The sequence below is a fragment of the Harpia harpyja genome, chromosome 24 (genome assembly GCF_026419915.1).
Source record: "Harpia harpyja isolate bHarHar1 chromosome 24, bHarHar1 primary haplotype, whole genome shotgun sequence".
Lineage (NCBI taxonomy): Eukaryota > Metazoa > Chordata > Aves > Accipitriformes > Accipitridae > Harpia > Harpia harpyja.
Window position 1 is genome coordinate 791317 of NC_068963.1, and position 17361 is coordinate 808677.

The following is a 17361-nucleotide window of genomic DNA, read 5'->3' on the forward strand; positions in this document are numbered from 1 at the left end:
CCATCCCCAGCATCAGAGCAAAAGTCAGCTTTCACCCAGCCACTTGGCCTGGAGTTGAGCAAAAAAATGCCACCCTGCCTTAGACAGGAGTTGTGCACCAAACTCATATTGATTTAACCTAGACTATGTCCCTCTAGCTCATCAATGACAGCATCCTGGGATGGGCAGAGCCTTACTTAAAAAAAAAAAAATAATCCAGGCGCACCTTTCCTAGACACAGAAGTCCAGTGCCACTGGGGAGGTGGGTGTGGGTCTCCCATGAGCCCCACCTCACAGATACCAGCCCTGCAGTGACGTTGCTTATTAAGGCATCTCGTACAAGGCGATGGAGTAAGGCAATCCATGCCTCATAGCTAGTCGCAGGTGCTGGCAGCTTGCCTTCAGCAGGGCACAGGAAAAAAATGCCCGGGAGCAAATCAGAAGGTCTCATCGCCATAGGGAGTCAGAGGGGCGACCTTACCCCTTGTGCTCTTCCTTGCAGGCACAAACCCCTTGCAGGTGCGGGTGAAAGATGGTCCTGGTCCCTGCGCGGGACGGGTGGAAGTGCTCTATGAAGCTACCTGGCATGGGGTGTGCAGCACTGGCTGGAGCCTGCTGGAAGCCGGGGTGGTCTGCAGGCAGATGGGCTGCGGGCCAGCCCTGTCGGCGCCCGTCGGAGCCCAGCAAAGCCAGGGGGATGGCCATGCCTTGCTGGAGGGGCTGAGCTGCCGGGGGACTGAGTCACTGCTCCTGGAGTGCCAGCAGAGAGAGATGGGTCTGGGGCCGTGCAAGCAGGGCTCGGCAGCCACTGTGGTGTGTACAGAGCAGAAAGGTGAGTGCTGAAACCCCCATCACCCACTTTGTCTGCATCAGGGCCAACCCAGTGCAGACACATGGTGGGGTAGAGGCTCCTATCTCCATCCCAGTCTCAGCCTGGCAGGCAGGAGCATTGCCATAAACCTTTTTGCCGGGAGACATTAGGTAGGCAGGGTAGAGGCACCTGAAGGCAGTGGAGTGGGACCAACTGGGTGAAGGCATCTCAGTGGGCATGGAGATCATAGCAACCCTGGTGGACAGACTCTGTTTGCATTAGCCCAGTGAGGGTGCACTCACCCTCCTGAAGCAGAGGGTAAGCTGTCACTCCTGCTGATGAGGGTCAGCCCCAGCACCCAGAAGGGCAGTGACTGCAAGTCCCCAGAAACATGCAGCAGAAGGGAAGGGTGAGAGGGTCAGGCCATCCAACCAACCCCCTCTGAGCTTCACTCTTCCTGCAGATATCATACAGTCCTGCTCGGTGCTGGCAGGCCTCCTGAGCATGGGGGCAATGCTCTGCGGGACCCTGTTGGTCCTGTACCTGTGGACGAGGTATGGAAGATGGGCTGGACGCTCCCCAGGTAAGAGCGGGACTGCAGCACATGGTGTATGTGGAGCTGGCTGCACTCCTGGCTGGTGTGGATGCACGCCAACCTGGGGCTGGGGAATGTACCCTCCATGCATCACCCTGCTCCTTCATTTTGCAGCCAAACCACCTCTTATAAAGAAGACAGAGGACACCGGGATGTCATCCGAGGCTTAGGCTTGTTGAAGGCTAGGGTCCCTCAGGACCCCACAAGACCCCGTTCTGTGGAGCCAGGAGAGCAGAGCAGTTGCTGTGATGGTCAACAGAGAGAATCCCCTCTGGCAGAGTGGAGACTCCTGTCCTGTGTGCCCCATAGCCCCCAGCTCACTGCACTGAGCCTCTGTGGGTCCCAGTTCATCCATGCAGCACCACGAAGTCCCTCAGTCTCCAAGCAAGGTCTTCTCAGAATAACCCCTATCTGGTCCTCTGGGTAGGCTCCAGCATTCTAACCCCATCTGCACAGACTCCTCTTATTCCCAGCCCTATAACCACTATAATCCCTATTCCCAGCCCTATAGCCCCTATAATCCCTATAACCTCCTGCAGAGTCATCTGCAGTGGCACCCAGTGCCATCACCCCCACCGCATTCCCAACAGGACCATACCTTTTCCCCTAATCTCCCATGGAAGTGAGGATTACTTCCTGATCCAGGAGCAAGCAAGCAGGGGCCTCTCCTGCACTGTACAGAACCACCTTTGCAAAATGAGGATTGCACTTAAAAGCCCATCCACAATGGGATAAGAAGTGCCTCAACCATTGTATTTATTCAATTCACTTTTGAATACCAGTAAAAACTCTGAAACCCAAAAGAACAAGAATGCAGCATTATACAAATTAAGGGCTTTGGAATGAGTTGGCGAGGTGGAAGAACAGGCCCCTTGGCTATAGAGGGATTGTAGATGATCAGGTCAGATACAGGAGACTCAAGATTGCTAATGTTGGGTGAGATATTGTCCTGGCCACCAACAAGGAAGGGTCACATTCCTAATGAAGCAACCCATGGAGTCAGGTCTAAACTCAAACCATCCACCACATTGGTGAAGCCAGGAGGGGCCATAGTCAGAGAAATGTCCCAGTGTCATGGGGAGGGAACAAAGGGACCACAAGCTTGACTAGGCTGTGATGAAGGTTTGCCTTGCAAGCCTAGCTGAACTCTGCACAAGGGCATGGAAGGGAAGAGTTGGTGCAAGAGGCAGCAGGGAGAAGACACATGTAATGAAAGAGTCACAGTGTGTACTTCAACGCCCTTCAGGTCTAGCCTCCCACCTCTCCTTCCCTCCCAGCCAGCGGCTTGCAGCTCTGACCAGTTTGTGTCTTGCTACTTGCCCTAAGCCCCAGCCATAGAGCCCCCCCCGGCTGGGTGTCTCCTATCACCGCGTGGCCACAAGGTCATCTGATCCTCCATGAACATCCATCACTCCTCAGACTTCAGGGTTTTCTGTCCTCCTGCTGGCACCCAAGCCTTCTCATCTTCCTGCTGGCTGCCCCAGCAGACTTGGTCCTCCAGCCTTACCTGTCCCAAAGTTTACATCAAAAGCCCAGAGCTCCTTCTAGCTCTGGACAGTGTCCTCAGAATAGGGGAAAACAAGAGCTTGGACCCAGTTTTGTGCAATAAAATATATGCACCATTTGGAGAAGGTCTTTGTAATAAAGCTGGGATGAGTTGATGCTCTTCAGGGCTCCAACATGCAGGACCAGCACCTGCCTAGATCCCAGCTCGAGCCAGGGGTTACTCTGCAGAGATGCTCTGCAGTGACTGCAGCATCTCAAGAAGGGGTTTCAGACTTCCCGGGGGGCAACAACACCCAAATTCAAAAGGAGAAGAAGAGACACAGGACCATGACTCACTTCCAGGGTGGCTGTTTGTCCAAACTCTGAAAACAGCCCCAGCAGAAACACCCTTGCCCAGAGCTGCGTCAGCCACATGAGGCTATGACAGTTCACAGCATTTCCGTGCTGGTCAGTGTCGGGAATCTCTTTGCTGCTGGCCTGTTTGTTTGCAAAGAAGGGGAGCAAAGTCCTTGGGCTCACTGAGCCTCTGTACAAATGCGTACAGTCACCTTTCCCAACTGCTCAACTTTTTATGAGATGAGTTTTGACTTGTTTCCAGTCTAATTTTCACCTGCTTATTCTTTTACTTTTGTTTAGTATACCTCTTTTTTCCTTTTGGTCTTCAGCCCTAGCTCTGCATGCTTCTGGGGTTTGGGTTTCTCCTGTTTGATCTTCCTACAGGCAGCAATCTACTCTCCACTCTACTACTCATCTCAGGTTTTGCCAGGCTGAACAGGTTAAACTCAGCCTGAGACCATCCTGGCCATGCTGTCCTCTTCCCATTACATGCTCCAGTTTTGCTTCTTATTTTTGCACAGACACGGGCAGAACCATCCACCCTGTTTCTGGCAGGGGTCACATCCTTGCCCAATGCAAACCCCATCTTCAATGCACCACCAGCACAGCACCCACCTCCATCTGAACTCTCCCCTTCGGAGCAACCAGTGATGTTAATTTGATGACCCTTTTGCAAAACTCATTTTTTCCAGCGGCACGCTGCTCTGGCTTTGGGCTCTTTCCTTGCACAGCTTCAGTGTGCCACCACAAAGGGATGGGAGGACAAGAAACTCTTCCATCCTCTCAGCATCTCAGGACATGCCTGAGGCGGCAATTCGCAAGGGACATGCCTGGAGCATCATCTGTATAACAACCACCGGGAAGCAAACTGCTAATCCAAAAGGGACCCTTGGGGTCTTGCAAGTGCAGCCACGGTAGGATTAGAAAATGGCAGTTCCCCTTATTTTCCAAATCCGACCTAGCCACTCAAAGCATCGCAAGGTGGGTGCGAGACCCTTTCTCATCACGGATAGTGTCCAGGCTTACCTGATGGCAGACAGCTACAGCGCAGGCGCTGGCTCCAGCCTCCACAATAAAGCCATTTCCAGCCTTTAGTAAACTGTTTTCTTGCAGTGGATGGTTCCTCACCCCCCAAAACCGAATCAGACACTTTGTAATGAAGCTAATGTAGCTATATTTTCCTAGTTCTGTGCCTAAAGGCTTGATTTATCTTGTCAAAAGTAGGTATCTAGTACCAGGACACGTCAGGGCAGTCGAGGTGCCCGCAAGGGCTGGCACATACGAAACAGGCCTGAGTGTCGAGAGGGTTTTGTTTGCTCCGTGTTTTCCTGGAACAGCTCGCCATTTCGCAAGCCGATGACAAGACTGGCCGCTGCATGGGGCAGCAGGTCACCTCCTGGCAGAGCTTCACAGGTAGTGAAACTCCCAGGGGGGAAGCACGGCAGAGGAAGAGGAGGGCTCGCTGCAGCAATCCTAGTCTGCCCTCCCAGTTGGCCAGTGGGACACTGGGCTCAGCTGGCACCTCAAGGACAGTCCACGCCAACCTCCAGCCCGTGGCCAGGCTGCAAACTTCAGGATGTCGAGCAGTCTCCATCCCTCGTCCAGCCGCCCTGGGGGCAGAAACCAACCCACCCGTGGTGGGGCCAAGAGCATGGGGACCCTCGTCCTGATGGCATTCCTTTGGGGTGAGTGGCGTTCGCCTTTGCTGCTGACTGCAAGGAGTTTATTGGCCATGTTGGCTCCTCCAGCCCGCTCAGCTAGCACTTCATGGGGCACAGCAAAGGCTGGCCGGGGGTCCTGGGTTTCACGCGGGGTTCTTGGGGGGGGGGGATGTGATGGCTTGTGATGGCTTTGGAGGTGGGTGAAAGTTTTTTTACGTGAAGTCAGGAGCTCAGCTATCTCTGCTGCACTCCAAGAGCCATGCATTGCAGGTCTATTTCTGCACACATGCTTATGCCCCATAATTAAAGGCTTGTGAGCATTACAAGAGCAGAGGGAAGCATGCCCGATCCTGAAACTGTCCCACAGCTGGCCACAGCCTCCTGCCCTGCTTTAATCTTGGCTTACCCTGGACCATACATGGCAAACTCATGGTATTGCAGCACTGAGGGGGCTTGGCCAAACCCAACAGCACTGTGCATTAACAGAGGCGGCTCCCCGTTGATGGAGAGGTGAGCAAGTAGAGACCCACATTGCCAGGACAAGGCTGGGTGGCTTGTGGATGTGCAGCACAAGGAACTGAATAGGTTTTTGGGCAGACAGGCAAGATGCTGGCAAGAGACACATCCCTCCTTGTGCTCAGGCAGAGCCATAAGGAAGCTGCAGACCCTACAGGTCCCTTATCCACAGCCATGGTTTGCTCTGACATTGGTGGGGCAAGAACGAGGATGGGGAAGATCTCTGCTGCAAGAGCAATATCACGCTGATGGTTCAATGGCAGCGTTGCTTTGGAAATGGTTAAGAAAGGGCTCAGGGCTTTGCCCAAGCCGCCCCACCTCAGAGCAGAAGCTGGTTATTTGATTCTAGCAACCTTCCTACTGCTGCTTGACATTTACAAAGGGCACAAGCAGAAACATCTTCTGATCAGGTTTGGAGTGAGCAAAATTAGGAATATGCTTTCCCTGCATATTTCTGGTAGAGATTTTATTTTAATTTCCATGCTGATTAGTTGCTAAGGCCAGTTTGTAGCGCTACCTCTTGGAACTAAAATTTTGCTTTAACTTGCTTGGGTTTCCTCCTTCTTTGGTGACCTACTGAGGAACAGTACAATCTTCCCACTTTTTTTTTTAAATCCTGCTCCTGGAATATTCAGTATGGCATTTGCCTCTTTGACAGTCAGTATCTGCTGGCTGGCTCGAAACATCTGGGCTTGGACTTGGCATGTTTCTTGCAGGCACTGCTCTGTCGCATGTGCATTGACTCTGCTTGGGTGGACAAGAAATCCATCAGCTCTGCTAAGTCTCAGCTGCAGGATTGATTTATTGCTTATCACAAGGTAGCCTCATTGCTCCTAGTAAAATTAAGGAAGAAGAGCAAAAGGCGCACAGGGAAAGGATGAAACAGAACAGCCAGCCTTCATCAGAACTCTGCTCTTAGCCTGGGGACAGGAGAGCTTGCAAACTGGAGACCGAGTGCCCACAATGCATGTGGTTCAGCCTCCTTGCAGAAGTGAATTTTGAGGGGCGGCTTTGCAAAGGGGCTTTATTGCAAGTAAGCTTTATTGCAAGGATGCTCTATTGCAAAGACGCTTTCCTGCTCCCTGTTATGCAGCCTGAATGAAAGAGCTGAGCTAGGCACTCCTGCATGCAGCGTGCCACAGCTGCCCAGATGCTGTTCATATTTGAACGACTCAGGGATTTGATTTTGAGCCTGTTTTGTCTTCTTTCTGGCTTTTGTGACTTCCCAAGTGCTATGTCTAGCCCCTCGCTTGCTGGTGGTCAGACTCAGGTGCAGATCAGTGCCTGAGCACTTCAGAAATCATTATCCATGGTCAAAAAGCTTATTTACACAACGCAATCGTATCCCTCTTGAACTTTTTTTTCTGCTGACCCAGTTGAGCTCTCCACATGACTAACATCCAGTTACAGCTCCTTTCTGCACCGGCTCCCTTCAGTTAGTGCTTTTGCAAAAGCATGCCTATGGGACCAGTGGCAATCTCACACCATGGGTCTTGCACATTGCCAAGACCTTTAGCTCAAGCACTTTTCCACTCATCCCCACAAGCTTGCCATGCAGCTGGACCCCAAGGAATTACCCACTCTTGATGGTGAAGCTACATCTTTGCTGCTGACCACTTGTACAAAAACACACATAAGCTGAAATACCCATATTCCCATATTTTTTTTTCTGCCTGTTACATGAGCAAGAAAAGGGCTCCTGGGGTGTGGGATCCACGCTGAGGGTAAGATGGTTAAATTCAGGGTTTAGATGCAGAGATGGGGCTCCGTTGACTACAGATGCCCAGGGCCATCTGAGATGCCCAGGGCAGGTGTGGGATGGTCAACACAACCTCTGAAACCCTTTTTGGGGGACAGGACCCATCTCTAACATGTGAGCAGCCGAGCCCCATCCACTCCCAGGATTTCACCTTCCTTCTTTCCCCTCCCGGCTTTGCAGGCGCAGCCGCTGAGAGCCCAGGGGGGTTCCTTCGCCTGGTGGGTGGCCCCGGCCGCTGTGCCGGGCGGGTGGAGGTTCTCTACAACGGGACGTGGGGCACAGTGTGCGACGATGGCTGGGGTTCCCCCGAGGGCCGAGTCGTGTGCCAGCAGTTGGGCTGCGGGACATTGCTGTCGGTGGCACCAGAAGCTCGGTACGGAGAAGGGACAGGACAGATCTGGTTGGATGAGGTCAACTGCACTGGGGAGGAAAGGAATCTCTCTGAATGCCAAGCCAAGCCATGGGGGGAACACAACTGTAACCACTTGGAGGACGCCAGCGTTGAGTGCTCAGGTAGCCCGGGACAGCAGCCATCTGGCTGTGCACCCCTGCGTCCCTTCCTGCTGTACCAGCGGTGATGCACAACCGTTCTCCGATTGTCCCTCTTGGGATACCCGCAGAATCCAGCATCACCACCCTGGGCACCCTCCAGCTGCTCAACGGCCCCAACCGCTGCGCCGGGAGGGTGGAGGTGCTCCACCACCACATGTGGGGGACAGTCTGTGACGACGGCTGGGACCTGGTGGACGCGACAGTGGTCTGCCGGCAGCTGGGCTGTGGCACAGCACTGTCGGCCACCAGAGGGGCTCACTTTGGGAGGGGCCACGATCCCATCTGGTTGGATGAGGTGAACTGCACTGGCACCGAGGACACCCTCTTTGACTGCCGGGCCAATGCGTGGGGAGACAACAACTGCTTCCATGGGGAGGATGCTGGAGTGATATGTTCAGGTGACACACCTTGAGGTGCAAAAGGGGTCGATATCAGACTTTTAGGGTTTCCTAAGCGATCATTAGATGGCTCCTGCATCCCCCCGCAAGGGTGCTCGCCTGTGGCATGCCCTCTGCAGCTCTGGGGAGCACCTGCAGCACATAGGCGGGCAAGTCACCCTGCAAAGACTTCGCCTGCCTCCTGCTACCATGGATCCAGTGCTAAGCTGCAGGAACAGCAAAGGGCCGTTCGTTTGCAGTCGCGTGCATGAATTACCAAAGACCGACCCCAAAGCCTGGTTTGCTTGGGAGCAAGTAGGCTGTACCATGCAAAGCTTTCTGCAGGTGTAACTCACCCTCCCCAGTTCCTGCCCGTCTACCCAATCTGTCTTGCCCATTACCCATGATGCGGGGCTTTTGATGGAGTTTTTGATGCACGTGTAGCTCAGCTCTTTTATTTGGGCTGTGTAGCAGGGAGCAGGAAAGTGCCTTTGCAATAAGGTGACTTCACAATAAAGTGTCTTTGCTATAAGGTCCTGCACCTGGGTTGGGGCAACCCCCAGTATCAGTACAGGCTGGGGGATGAAGGGATTGAGAGCAGCCCTGCAGAGAAGGACTTGGGGGTGCTGGTGGATAAAAAGCTGGACATGAGCCAGCAATGTGCATTTGCAGACCAGAAAGCCAACCATGTCCTGGGCTGCATCAAAAGAAGCATGGCCAGCAGGTCAAGGAAGGTGATTCTGCCCCTCTACTACACTCTGGTGAGACCCCACCTGGAGTACAGCACCCAGCTCTGGGGTCCTCAGTACAGGAAAGACATGGACCTGTTGGAGCGGGTCCAGAGGAGAGCCACAAAAATTATCAGAGGGCTGGAACACCTCTCCTGTGAGGAAAGGCTAAGAGCGTTGGGGTTGTTCAGCCTGGAGAAGAGAAGGCTCCGGGGAGACCTTCTTGTGGCCTTTCAATACTTCAAGGGGGCTTGTAAGAAAGATGGGGACAGACTTTTTCGTAGGGTCTGTAATGATAGGACAAGGGGTAATGGTTTTAAACCAAAATAGGGTAGATTCAGATTAGATAGAAGGAAGAAATGTTTTACAATGAGGTTGGTGAAACACTGGAGCAGGTTGCCCAGAGAGGTGGTAGATGCCCCATCCCTGGAAACATTCCAGGCCAGGTTGGATGGGGCTCTGAGCAACCCGATCTTGTTGAAGATGTCCCTGCTCACTGCAGGGGGGTTGGACTAGATGACCTTGAAAGGTCCCTTCCAACCCAAACCACTCTATGATTCTATGATAAGGTGACTTTGCAATAAGTGTCTTTGCAATAAAGCCCCTTTTAAGGGGATGCTGAGCATTTTGGGCACTTGGTCTCCTGTTTGGGTGCTCACCGCACACGGAGGATGCTCAGGCTGGAGCAGAAGCATCTGTGACTCTCCTGGTGCATTTACCCTTGCGTGTCGTTGGCAGCTTCAGGGGTGTCCATGGCCACTGAGCTCCGCCTGGCCAACGGTTCGACGCGCTGTGAAGGCAGGGTGGAGATCACTCACGACGGCACCTGGGCAGCCCTGTGTGACGAGGGCTGGGGTCTGGCCGAAGCTCGAGTGGTGTGCAGGCAGCTGGGCTGTGGGAGAGTGCTGTTGGCACCTGGCGGGTCGCATTTTGGGCAAGGACCCGGGCAAATGTGGCCTGACAGCGTGAGCTGCATGGGTACAGAGACCGCCCTCTCTGCGTGCAAGGCGAAGCCCTGGAGCAACGGCACTTGTCACCATGGGAGAGCAGCTGGCGTGGCGTGCGCAGGTAACCCCCTCGGGAGCGACACGGCACGAGAAGTGGTGGGTCTTTGGTCCCTCACCTTAATTTTCCACTTCTGCAAGCAGCCCTGGACAACGTGTCCTTTTCGTGGGCGTTTCCATCACAGAGTGTCACGGGGCATCTGGGCGGCTGGAGGAATTTTGGGTGTCCTCCTGGAGGGGTTGGTGCTGATGCCAGTGGGTGGGATGCTGCTGCGGTGCAGCTTGCAACCTCTCACCCCTTAGCCAGCAGGCACTGGGGATCAGCCAGCTTCTTTTTGTGGTAATTAGACGAGCCTGCAGCACTTGGTGCAACACTCAGCAGCCTGGGAAGGTGCCAGGGCACTTTTCCTTACCCATGGGTCGCAGCGTGCTGGCCTGTTCCCATATTTTGCTCTTTTAGGTAACTCGGAGGGCGACCAGGTCCGGCTGGTGAACTATGGCAGCCGCTGCGCTGGCAGGGTTGAGATCTTCCATAACAAGCAGTGGGGGACCGTGTGCGATGACAACTGGGACCTGCTGGATGCTGAGGTTGTCTGCCGGCAGCTGGATTGCGGACGAGCACTGTCGGCCCCCAGGGGGGGTCAGTTCGGGCGCGGGAATGGCATCATCTGGATGGACGAGACGAATTGCACAGGGAGGGAGAGCACATTGTCTGCCTGCCAGGCCCGGCCGTGGGGCATCAATAATTGCTACCATGGGGAAGATGCTGGCGTGGTTTGCTCAGGTGACCAATGCTCCTTCGGCATTGCTCCACACGAGGCGGCGGGTGGGGGAGGGGAGCTGTCATGATGGCAGGTCTGCACCCCCAGGTAAGGCTGGGGGTCAGCATCAGCAACCAGTGGGGTTTTCCCGGACCGTCCCTCTACCTGATGGTCCCATTGGAGGGCTGCTCTTCCCATCCCAAGATGTTTATTTAAGGCGGTGGGAGGCATTCCTGCAGGGATCCCTATTTCCCACCCCACCGGGAACCCTCCAGCTCCAAAACCAGGACCAACTCATTGCAGGGAAGCTCATCAAAAGTGACCCACCTGGCAAGCAGTTCTTGCAGGGAGTGGGGCTGGGGACCAGTGTGGACCACCCTCTGCAGGGATATGGTCTGGTGCAGGGTGCTCCTGGTGGGAGTTTTGGGTTTCACCCCTCCTGTTCTCCCCTCATCTGTGCCTTTTGGCAGCTTGAAGAGGGGCTGGGAGCTTAATTGCAATAGAATAAGCACGGAGGGAAACTGGTGGCTGTCTGAAGGCATCAATAACTCTCTTGGGTGTTTGCAGACTCAATCATCCCCGAGCTGGCTCATCTGCGGCTGGCAAACGGCTCGCACCGCTGTGCTGGCAGAGTTGAGGTGCTTCACCAGGAGGAGTGGGGAGCCATCTGTGACCACGGCTGGGATAAGCAGGACGCCGAGGTCGTGTGCCGGCAGCTGGGCTGCGGGACGGCACTGCCAGCATTGGAGGGGGCGGACTTCGGCTCCGGACCCCCACGCATCTGGCTGGACAACGTGAACTGCCAGGGGACAGAGCCAGCCCTTACGAAATGCCAGGCAAGCCTGTGGGGAGAGAGCAGCTGCAGCCACGGAAAGCACGCCAGCGTGGTATGCTCAGGTGGGTTTCACTCCAGCACCAGCAGTGAGTCAGGATGCACTGGTAATTTCCCCCGTCCCAGTTGGGAGCAAGATGCCAGCTTCACCCCACTTGCTGCTGGGTCAAGTACCCCTAAACCCTTTGAAAAGTTCCTCCATGAGGTGGGAATGAGATGCTGTGCATTCAGACACGATGTAACCACACAGCACCAGCTACGTGCCAAAACGCAGCGTCCCTCCTCCTCTCATGAAGGGGCTGGATGCTCTGAGCATCTCCCTGCCTGTTTGCAGGCTCAGCTGTTTCCAGCTTCACCCCAGTCCGGCTGGTGGATGGCCCAGGTCGCTGCGCTGGGAGGGTCGAGGTGTTTCACGATGAGAAATGGGGGACAGTGTGCGATGACAGCTGGGACTTCGCGGATGCCAAAGTGGTGTGCCAGCAGCTGGACTGTGGGAAGGTGGTATCGGCTCCGCGGCGGGCTCACTTCGGGCAGGGACAGGGACCCATCTGGCTGGACGACGTGCGCTGCATGGGGACCGAGGCAGCCCTCTCTGAATGCAGAGCCAAGGCCTGGGGTGTCCATGGATGCGAGCATGGCGAAGATGCCAGCGTGGTGTGCTCAGGTAACCACCGCCTGTCATGGCACCAGGAGCACCATGGCAAACCTTGCCATAGTCCACTTGCTCTGGGGTTTGACTCTGCTTTCCCCTATGGGTGCAAGATCTTGTGACGCAGGAACAGTTTGCAGCCAGCCTGGAGACCCTTTGCTTTGAAGTCAGCCCCCTGTGGTCCATTCTGGTAGAACAGGGCAGCTGTACGCGGACATTAAAGTCCGAGAAAAACAAATGCCTTGCCCATTTGCACGGCTATGGCTAAAAATACGGTCTCCAGCACGCTTTTGGCTGATGTTATTTATCACAAATCCTGGCAGTTAGCATGGGCCAGAGACTATTCTCATCAGGCAAATTAAAACACAGCCACCTCCTTCTTCACAGCAGGGCAGATGGCAGTACAGATGGGTCTTCTCCCATCACGGTCAGGGAGGACCCTCTGACACCTTCAGCTGATCCATGGTAGATGTACCCCATGATGCTCAGAGCTGCATGAGCCCATGAGAGCCCACCACCCATCCTTCTCTCTCCTCTCCAGCTCTGACTTTCTGCCAGAGGAAACCCTCAGCCCATTTTAGTGCCTTTTAAGAAGCTGGGGCCACTGGATTACAACCAGATCACTTAATATCAGGATGGATTTAATATCCGGGTGTCACTGACTGAGACAGCCAGCACTGAATTCAGTTGCCCCAGCATGGGAAGGTAGCATCTCACCCTAGTTGGGCTAAGAGATCCTCCAGGAAAACCTGTGTCCTTCAGGAGCAGCAGCTGGAGGGCAGGTGAGGTATTCCAGGAATCCCAAATAGCACAAGGACACCTACATCTTGGCGACTTGGCCCTGCCCTATGTGTCTGCTTTAGGAAGGCAAACTATATAAGGTCCATTGACTATAGTCTGGTCAAGGCCATGCTAATCAAGCCTTGGGCACCACTTGGGCCAGTTCACATCACACCTCAAAGGTCTGCCCTCTCTGTCATCGCAAGAGCATCCTTGACCCCCAAGGCTCCTGAACCTCTGATGTAAACCCATTGCTGGCAGCCAGAGGCTTCACAGGGCAGAAGGTATCATCTCCTTATCACGTGTACGCTCTCTGATGTTGTAGGATCGGGCATTTCTGACCTCGGAAGCCTCCGCCTGGTAAACGGCTCAGACCCATGCTCTGGCAAAGTTGAAGTGTTTCATGATCAGCGCTGGGGGGGCATCTGCACCGACGGATGGGACCTGGCCGAAGCGCATGTGGTGTGTCAGCAGCTGGGCTGTGGGACGGCGCGCTCGGCCGTGGGGTCTACCCAGTTTGGGACAGGAGATGGCCTGATCTGGGTGGATGCCGTGGAGTGCACCGGGACAGAGAAGGCCCTCTTCGAATGCAAGGTCAAGTTCTGGGGCGCTGAGAGCTGCAAGTCGAGTGGGCATGCAAGCGTCTCGTGCTCTGTGGCCACAGGTCAGTGGCGGTGAGTTGGGGATCAGTCCTCCCCTGGGGGAGGCCGTGCATTCTGACCAAATTCGCCCATCCACCTCCTCCTTGTCCTGGCTCAACCACCCCTTGTTGCTGTGGTCCTATCAGGAAGCACAAGGTGTTTTCTGTTTCGTGGTCTACCAGTCCCTGGCTTCTCTCAGGCAAAGGGCTTGGAAATCCCAAGCCCGGGATTCCCAGAAATCCCAAGCCTGTAAAATGGAGGCTTTCCATCAAGCGCAAAGAGCCCTGACATACCAGGGTTGCAGCTGCCCCGTGGGGTTTTTTTGATACATGATACCACACAGCCTCTAGTCCTTGGAGAGTCTCTCCTCCTCACCAAGCTATTCCTCGCTCAGGTGCATGATGCACCTGGTGCCTCCTTGCCTGCTTGTCCCCATGGGGATACTCACATCATGGGAGCTCCTCAGTAATTTAGCCAAATTCACAATCTACTGGGCATGGTCCTCACAGGCTTGTCCCAAAAGGTGTTCAGGCATGCACACCCAGTGTGCAGCAATAGCAGAAATGCTACATGCTGGTGGACACCTTGCAAAACCCCTTGCAAGGGGAGGGCCACTGCATTGCCAACCACGGGACAGGCAAGCATTTCTGGCAAGGATTTATTGTCCTCCGATTCTGTTTTTAGACTTGGACCTGGGGAGTTCAGAAGCCCTGCGGCTGGTGAATGGCCCGCACCGCTGCGCCGGGAGGGTGGAGGTCTTTCACAGCCAGCAGTGGGGGACCGTCTGTGACGATGGTTGGGACCTGAATGATGCAGCTGTGGTGTGCCGGCAGCTGGGCTGCGGGACGGCCGTGTCAGCCCCAGGTTTATCTGGTTTTGGGCAAGGATCTGGCCCCATCTGGCTAGATGGGGTGAGTTGCCTCGGGACAGAAGCCACCCTTGCTGAATGCCCGGTCAAGCCTTGGGGACACCATGCATGTAACCACGTGGAAGACGCCAGCGTTGTGTGCTCAGGTAACTCTCACCACATGCTTTCTCCGTAAGATGGACCAAGCCCTACCCTTCTGCAGGCTGGGAACAGTTTGGGACCAAGTTGGCCAACAAATTGCCCAGATCAGTAGAAACCATGTTAAAATAACAGTGTTCAGAGACACGGAAAAATACGATATGCTGGCAAAAAAAGCAGCATGGCTTAAGACATGCCTCAGTGTCTGGTACCGTTGGAGGTGTCCAAGATGTTTTCATGGTGTGAAGCACCTGCACCCTTTGGGGACGGTAGCTGGAACGTGCGTGGGTGCTCAAGAGCAGGCAGAGCGACTTGTTCTGCCGGCACTGTAAAATGCAAAGATGTGCAGGTAAATGCAGAAAGATGCACTGGAACCAGCTGCTCTCATGTCATACACCACTTTTGAGCTAGCTGCCACCAGTCTAGCCTTGGCCTTGGAAGGTCAACCTCCACAGACAGGTCAATGCGGCAGTCAGAAGCAGTCAGGACAGGGACAATCACAAAAAGATCCTTTGCCATCTCCCCTAGGGGAAGAAGTGGGTAGCGCCAGGTGAACCTAGGTGATGCAGCTTCCAAGCAAGGGGGAAGGAAAGCGTGGAGAAACACTGGGAAGGACCCTTGTAGATCCATTCTTCCCAGCATAGTGTCCCTCAGGTGGAGATGTGTGCTTTCTCCTGTCCCGACCTCTGAACCAGGGTGCAACCACCCTCAGGGTGCAACCGGTGGAAGGGATCTTCTGTACCTCCTTCCACCCTGCAAAAACCCCTGTGCTCACTTTCCGGCAAGTCCCTGATAAAGGGCAAGGTCTCTGCACCAACACCACCCAGACCTGCCACGGGGATGTCCTGCCCTCTCCAACCCAGCAGGTGTTAAGATGCACAAGCATGTCCCTAATAATGCTCACTTTTGGGTATTTTTCAGGCTCGGGAATTGCCAACAGCCCCAGGCTTCGCCTGGTGGGTGGTTTAAGCAAGTGCGCCGGGAGGGTCGAGGTGTTTTATAACAACGAGTGGGGGACGGTCTGCGACGACAGCTGGGACCTGAGTGACGCGATGGTGGTCTGCCGGCAGCTGGGCTGCGGGGTGGCCCTCTCGGCCCCCAGCTCGGCTCGGTTTGGGTGGGGAGCCGGCCCCATCTGGCTGGACGACGTGAGCTGCACGGGGGAGGAAACCGACTTGGACAAGTGTCAAGCCAAGACGCGGGGCATCCACAACTGCCACCATGGGGAGGACGCTGGCGTGGTGTGCGCAGGTGAGAGCAGGGATGGGGCTGGCCAGAAGCAGAGCTCCTGCTGGTACCCAGGGGCAGGCAGCTGGCCCCCTCTGGAGATGCTGTGTGTGCGGGGTTGGTGTAGGAGCTTCTTGCAGCTCTCACCCATGCGTATGTCCTGCACTTTCACCTCAAGGCCAAGGGCAAGGTCCTGCACCTGGGTTGGGGCAACCCCCAGTATTGGTATAGATTGGGGGATGAAGGGATTGAGAGCAGCCCTGCGGAGAAGGACTTGGGGGTACTGGTGGATGAAAAGCTGGATGTGAGCCGGCAATGTGCGTTTGCAACCCAGAAGGTCAGCCGTATCATGGCCAGCAGGTCAAGGGAGGCGATTCTGCCCCTCTACTCCGCTGTAGTGAGACCCCTGCCCAGCGTCCAGATCTGGGGTCCTCTGCGCAAGAAAGATGTGGACTTGTTAGAGCTGGTCCAGAGGAGAGCCACAAAAACGGTCGGAGGGATGCAACACCTCTCCTGTGGAGAAAGGCTGAGAGCATTGAGGTTGTTTAGCCTGGAGAAGGCCTTCTTGCAGCCTTTCGATATATAAAGGGGGCTTATAAGAAAGGCGGAAAGTGACTTTTTACCAGGGCCTGTAGTGACAGGACAAGGGGCAAGGGTTTTAAACTGAAAGAGTGTAAATTTAGATTGGACATAAAGAAGAAATTTTTTACAATGTGGGTGGCGAGACACTGGCACAGGTTGCCCATAGAAGTTGTGGATGCTGCATCCCTGGAAGTGTTCAAGGCCAGGTGGGATGGGGCTTTGAGCAACCTCATCTAGTGGAAGATGACCCTGCTCATTGCAGGGGGGGTTGGACTAGGGCATTTTTAAAGCTCCTTTCCAACTCAAAACATTCTATGAGTCTATATTGGAAGTGGTCATGGTCAGGTTGGACAGGGCCTTCAGCAACCTGATCTAGTGCAAGATGTCCCTGCCCGTGGAATGGGAGTTGGACTAGATGGTCTTTAAAGGTCCCTTCCAACCCAAACCCTGCAGCCAGGCATCAGGCCCAGGGTTTTGTCCCCCCCAGTAAAATGACAGCACCCGGTCATGTCAATGCCTTTTTTAATCAGTGCTATCAATGCCTGAATGCTGACCCTGCCCTGCTCCTTCCTGGAGGCACGTGGGGTGCTGAAGGTGGGGGTAGTCCATGGATGCAGGCAGGGGGTGGTCCAGGGATGTGGGGGTGCCCTCCAGCCATGTGTCCACCTATTTCTCTCTCCACAAAAGCAGGCAACTCCAGCTCATCCCACCTGCGGCTGGTGGACGGGCCACATCATTGCGCCGGGAGGGTGGAGGTGCTCAACGCCGGGCAGTGGGGGACGGTCTGCGATGACGGCTGGGACCTGAACGATGCGGTGGTGGTGTGCAGGCAGGTGGGCTGCGGCAGAGCTGAGGCAGCCCCCGGTCGGGCTCACTTCGGGCAGGGGACGGGGCGCATCTGGTTGGATGATGTGACCTGCACCGGGAGCGAGGACGCCCTCGCCCAGTGTCGAGCCCGTCCCTGGGGCCAGACTAACTGCCACCATGGAGAAGATGCCGGCGTGATGTGCTCAGGTAGGTCCTGCTCCTACAACACAGGGTGTCCCGGTGGGACCGGCG

The 17361-nt window shown here is 55.1% G+C and overlaps 1 protein-coding gene across 1 annotated transcript in view; it reads left to right on the plus strand.

Moving 5' to 3' along the window:
* LOC128135765 (deleted in malignant brain tumors 1 protein-like) overlaps nucleotides 1–17361 on the plus strand; it is a 47618-nt gene that overhangs the window by 26043 nt on the left and 4214 nt on the right. Inside the window, exons 20-34 of the mRNA XM_052774827.1 lie at nucleotides 482–811; nucleotides 1254–1373; nucleotides 1500–1549; nucleotides 3749–3874; nucleotides 4565–4640; nucleotides 7344–7676; nucleotides 7784–8113; nucleotides 9559–9888; nucleotides 10285–10608; nucleotides 11153–11482; nucleotides 11752–12081; nucleotides 13172–13510; nucleotides 14172–14501; nucleotides 15415–15744; nucleotides 16990–17316. Coding sequence (XP_052630787.1) covers nucleotides 482–811; nucleotides 1254–1373; nucleotides 1500–1549; nucleotides 3749–3874; nucleotides 4565–4640; nucleotides 7344–7676; nucleotides 7784–8113; nucleotides 9559–9888; nucleotides 10285–10608; nucleotides 11153–11482; nucleotides 11752–12081; nucleotides 13172–13510; nucleotides 14172–14501; nucleotides 15415–15744; nucleotides 16990–17316 — 4005 coding nt within the window. The remainder of the gene's footprint in view (nucleotides 1–481; nucleotides 812–1253; nucleotides 1374–1499; nucleotides 1550–3748; nucleotides 3875–4564; nucleotides 4641–7343; nucleotides 7677–7783; nucleotides 8114–9558; nucleotides 9889–10284; nucleotides 10609–11152; nucleotides 11483–11751; nucleotides 12082–13171; nucleotides 13511–14171; nucleotides 14502–15414; nucleotides 15745–16989; nucleotides 17317–17361) is intronic.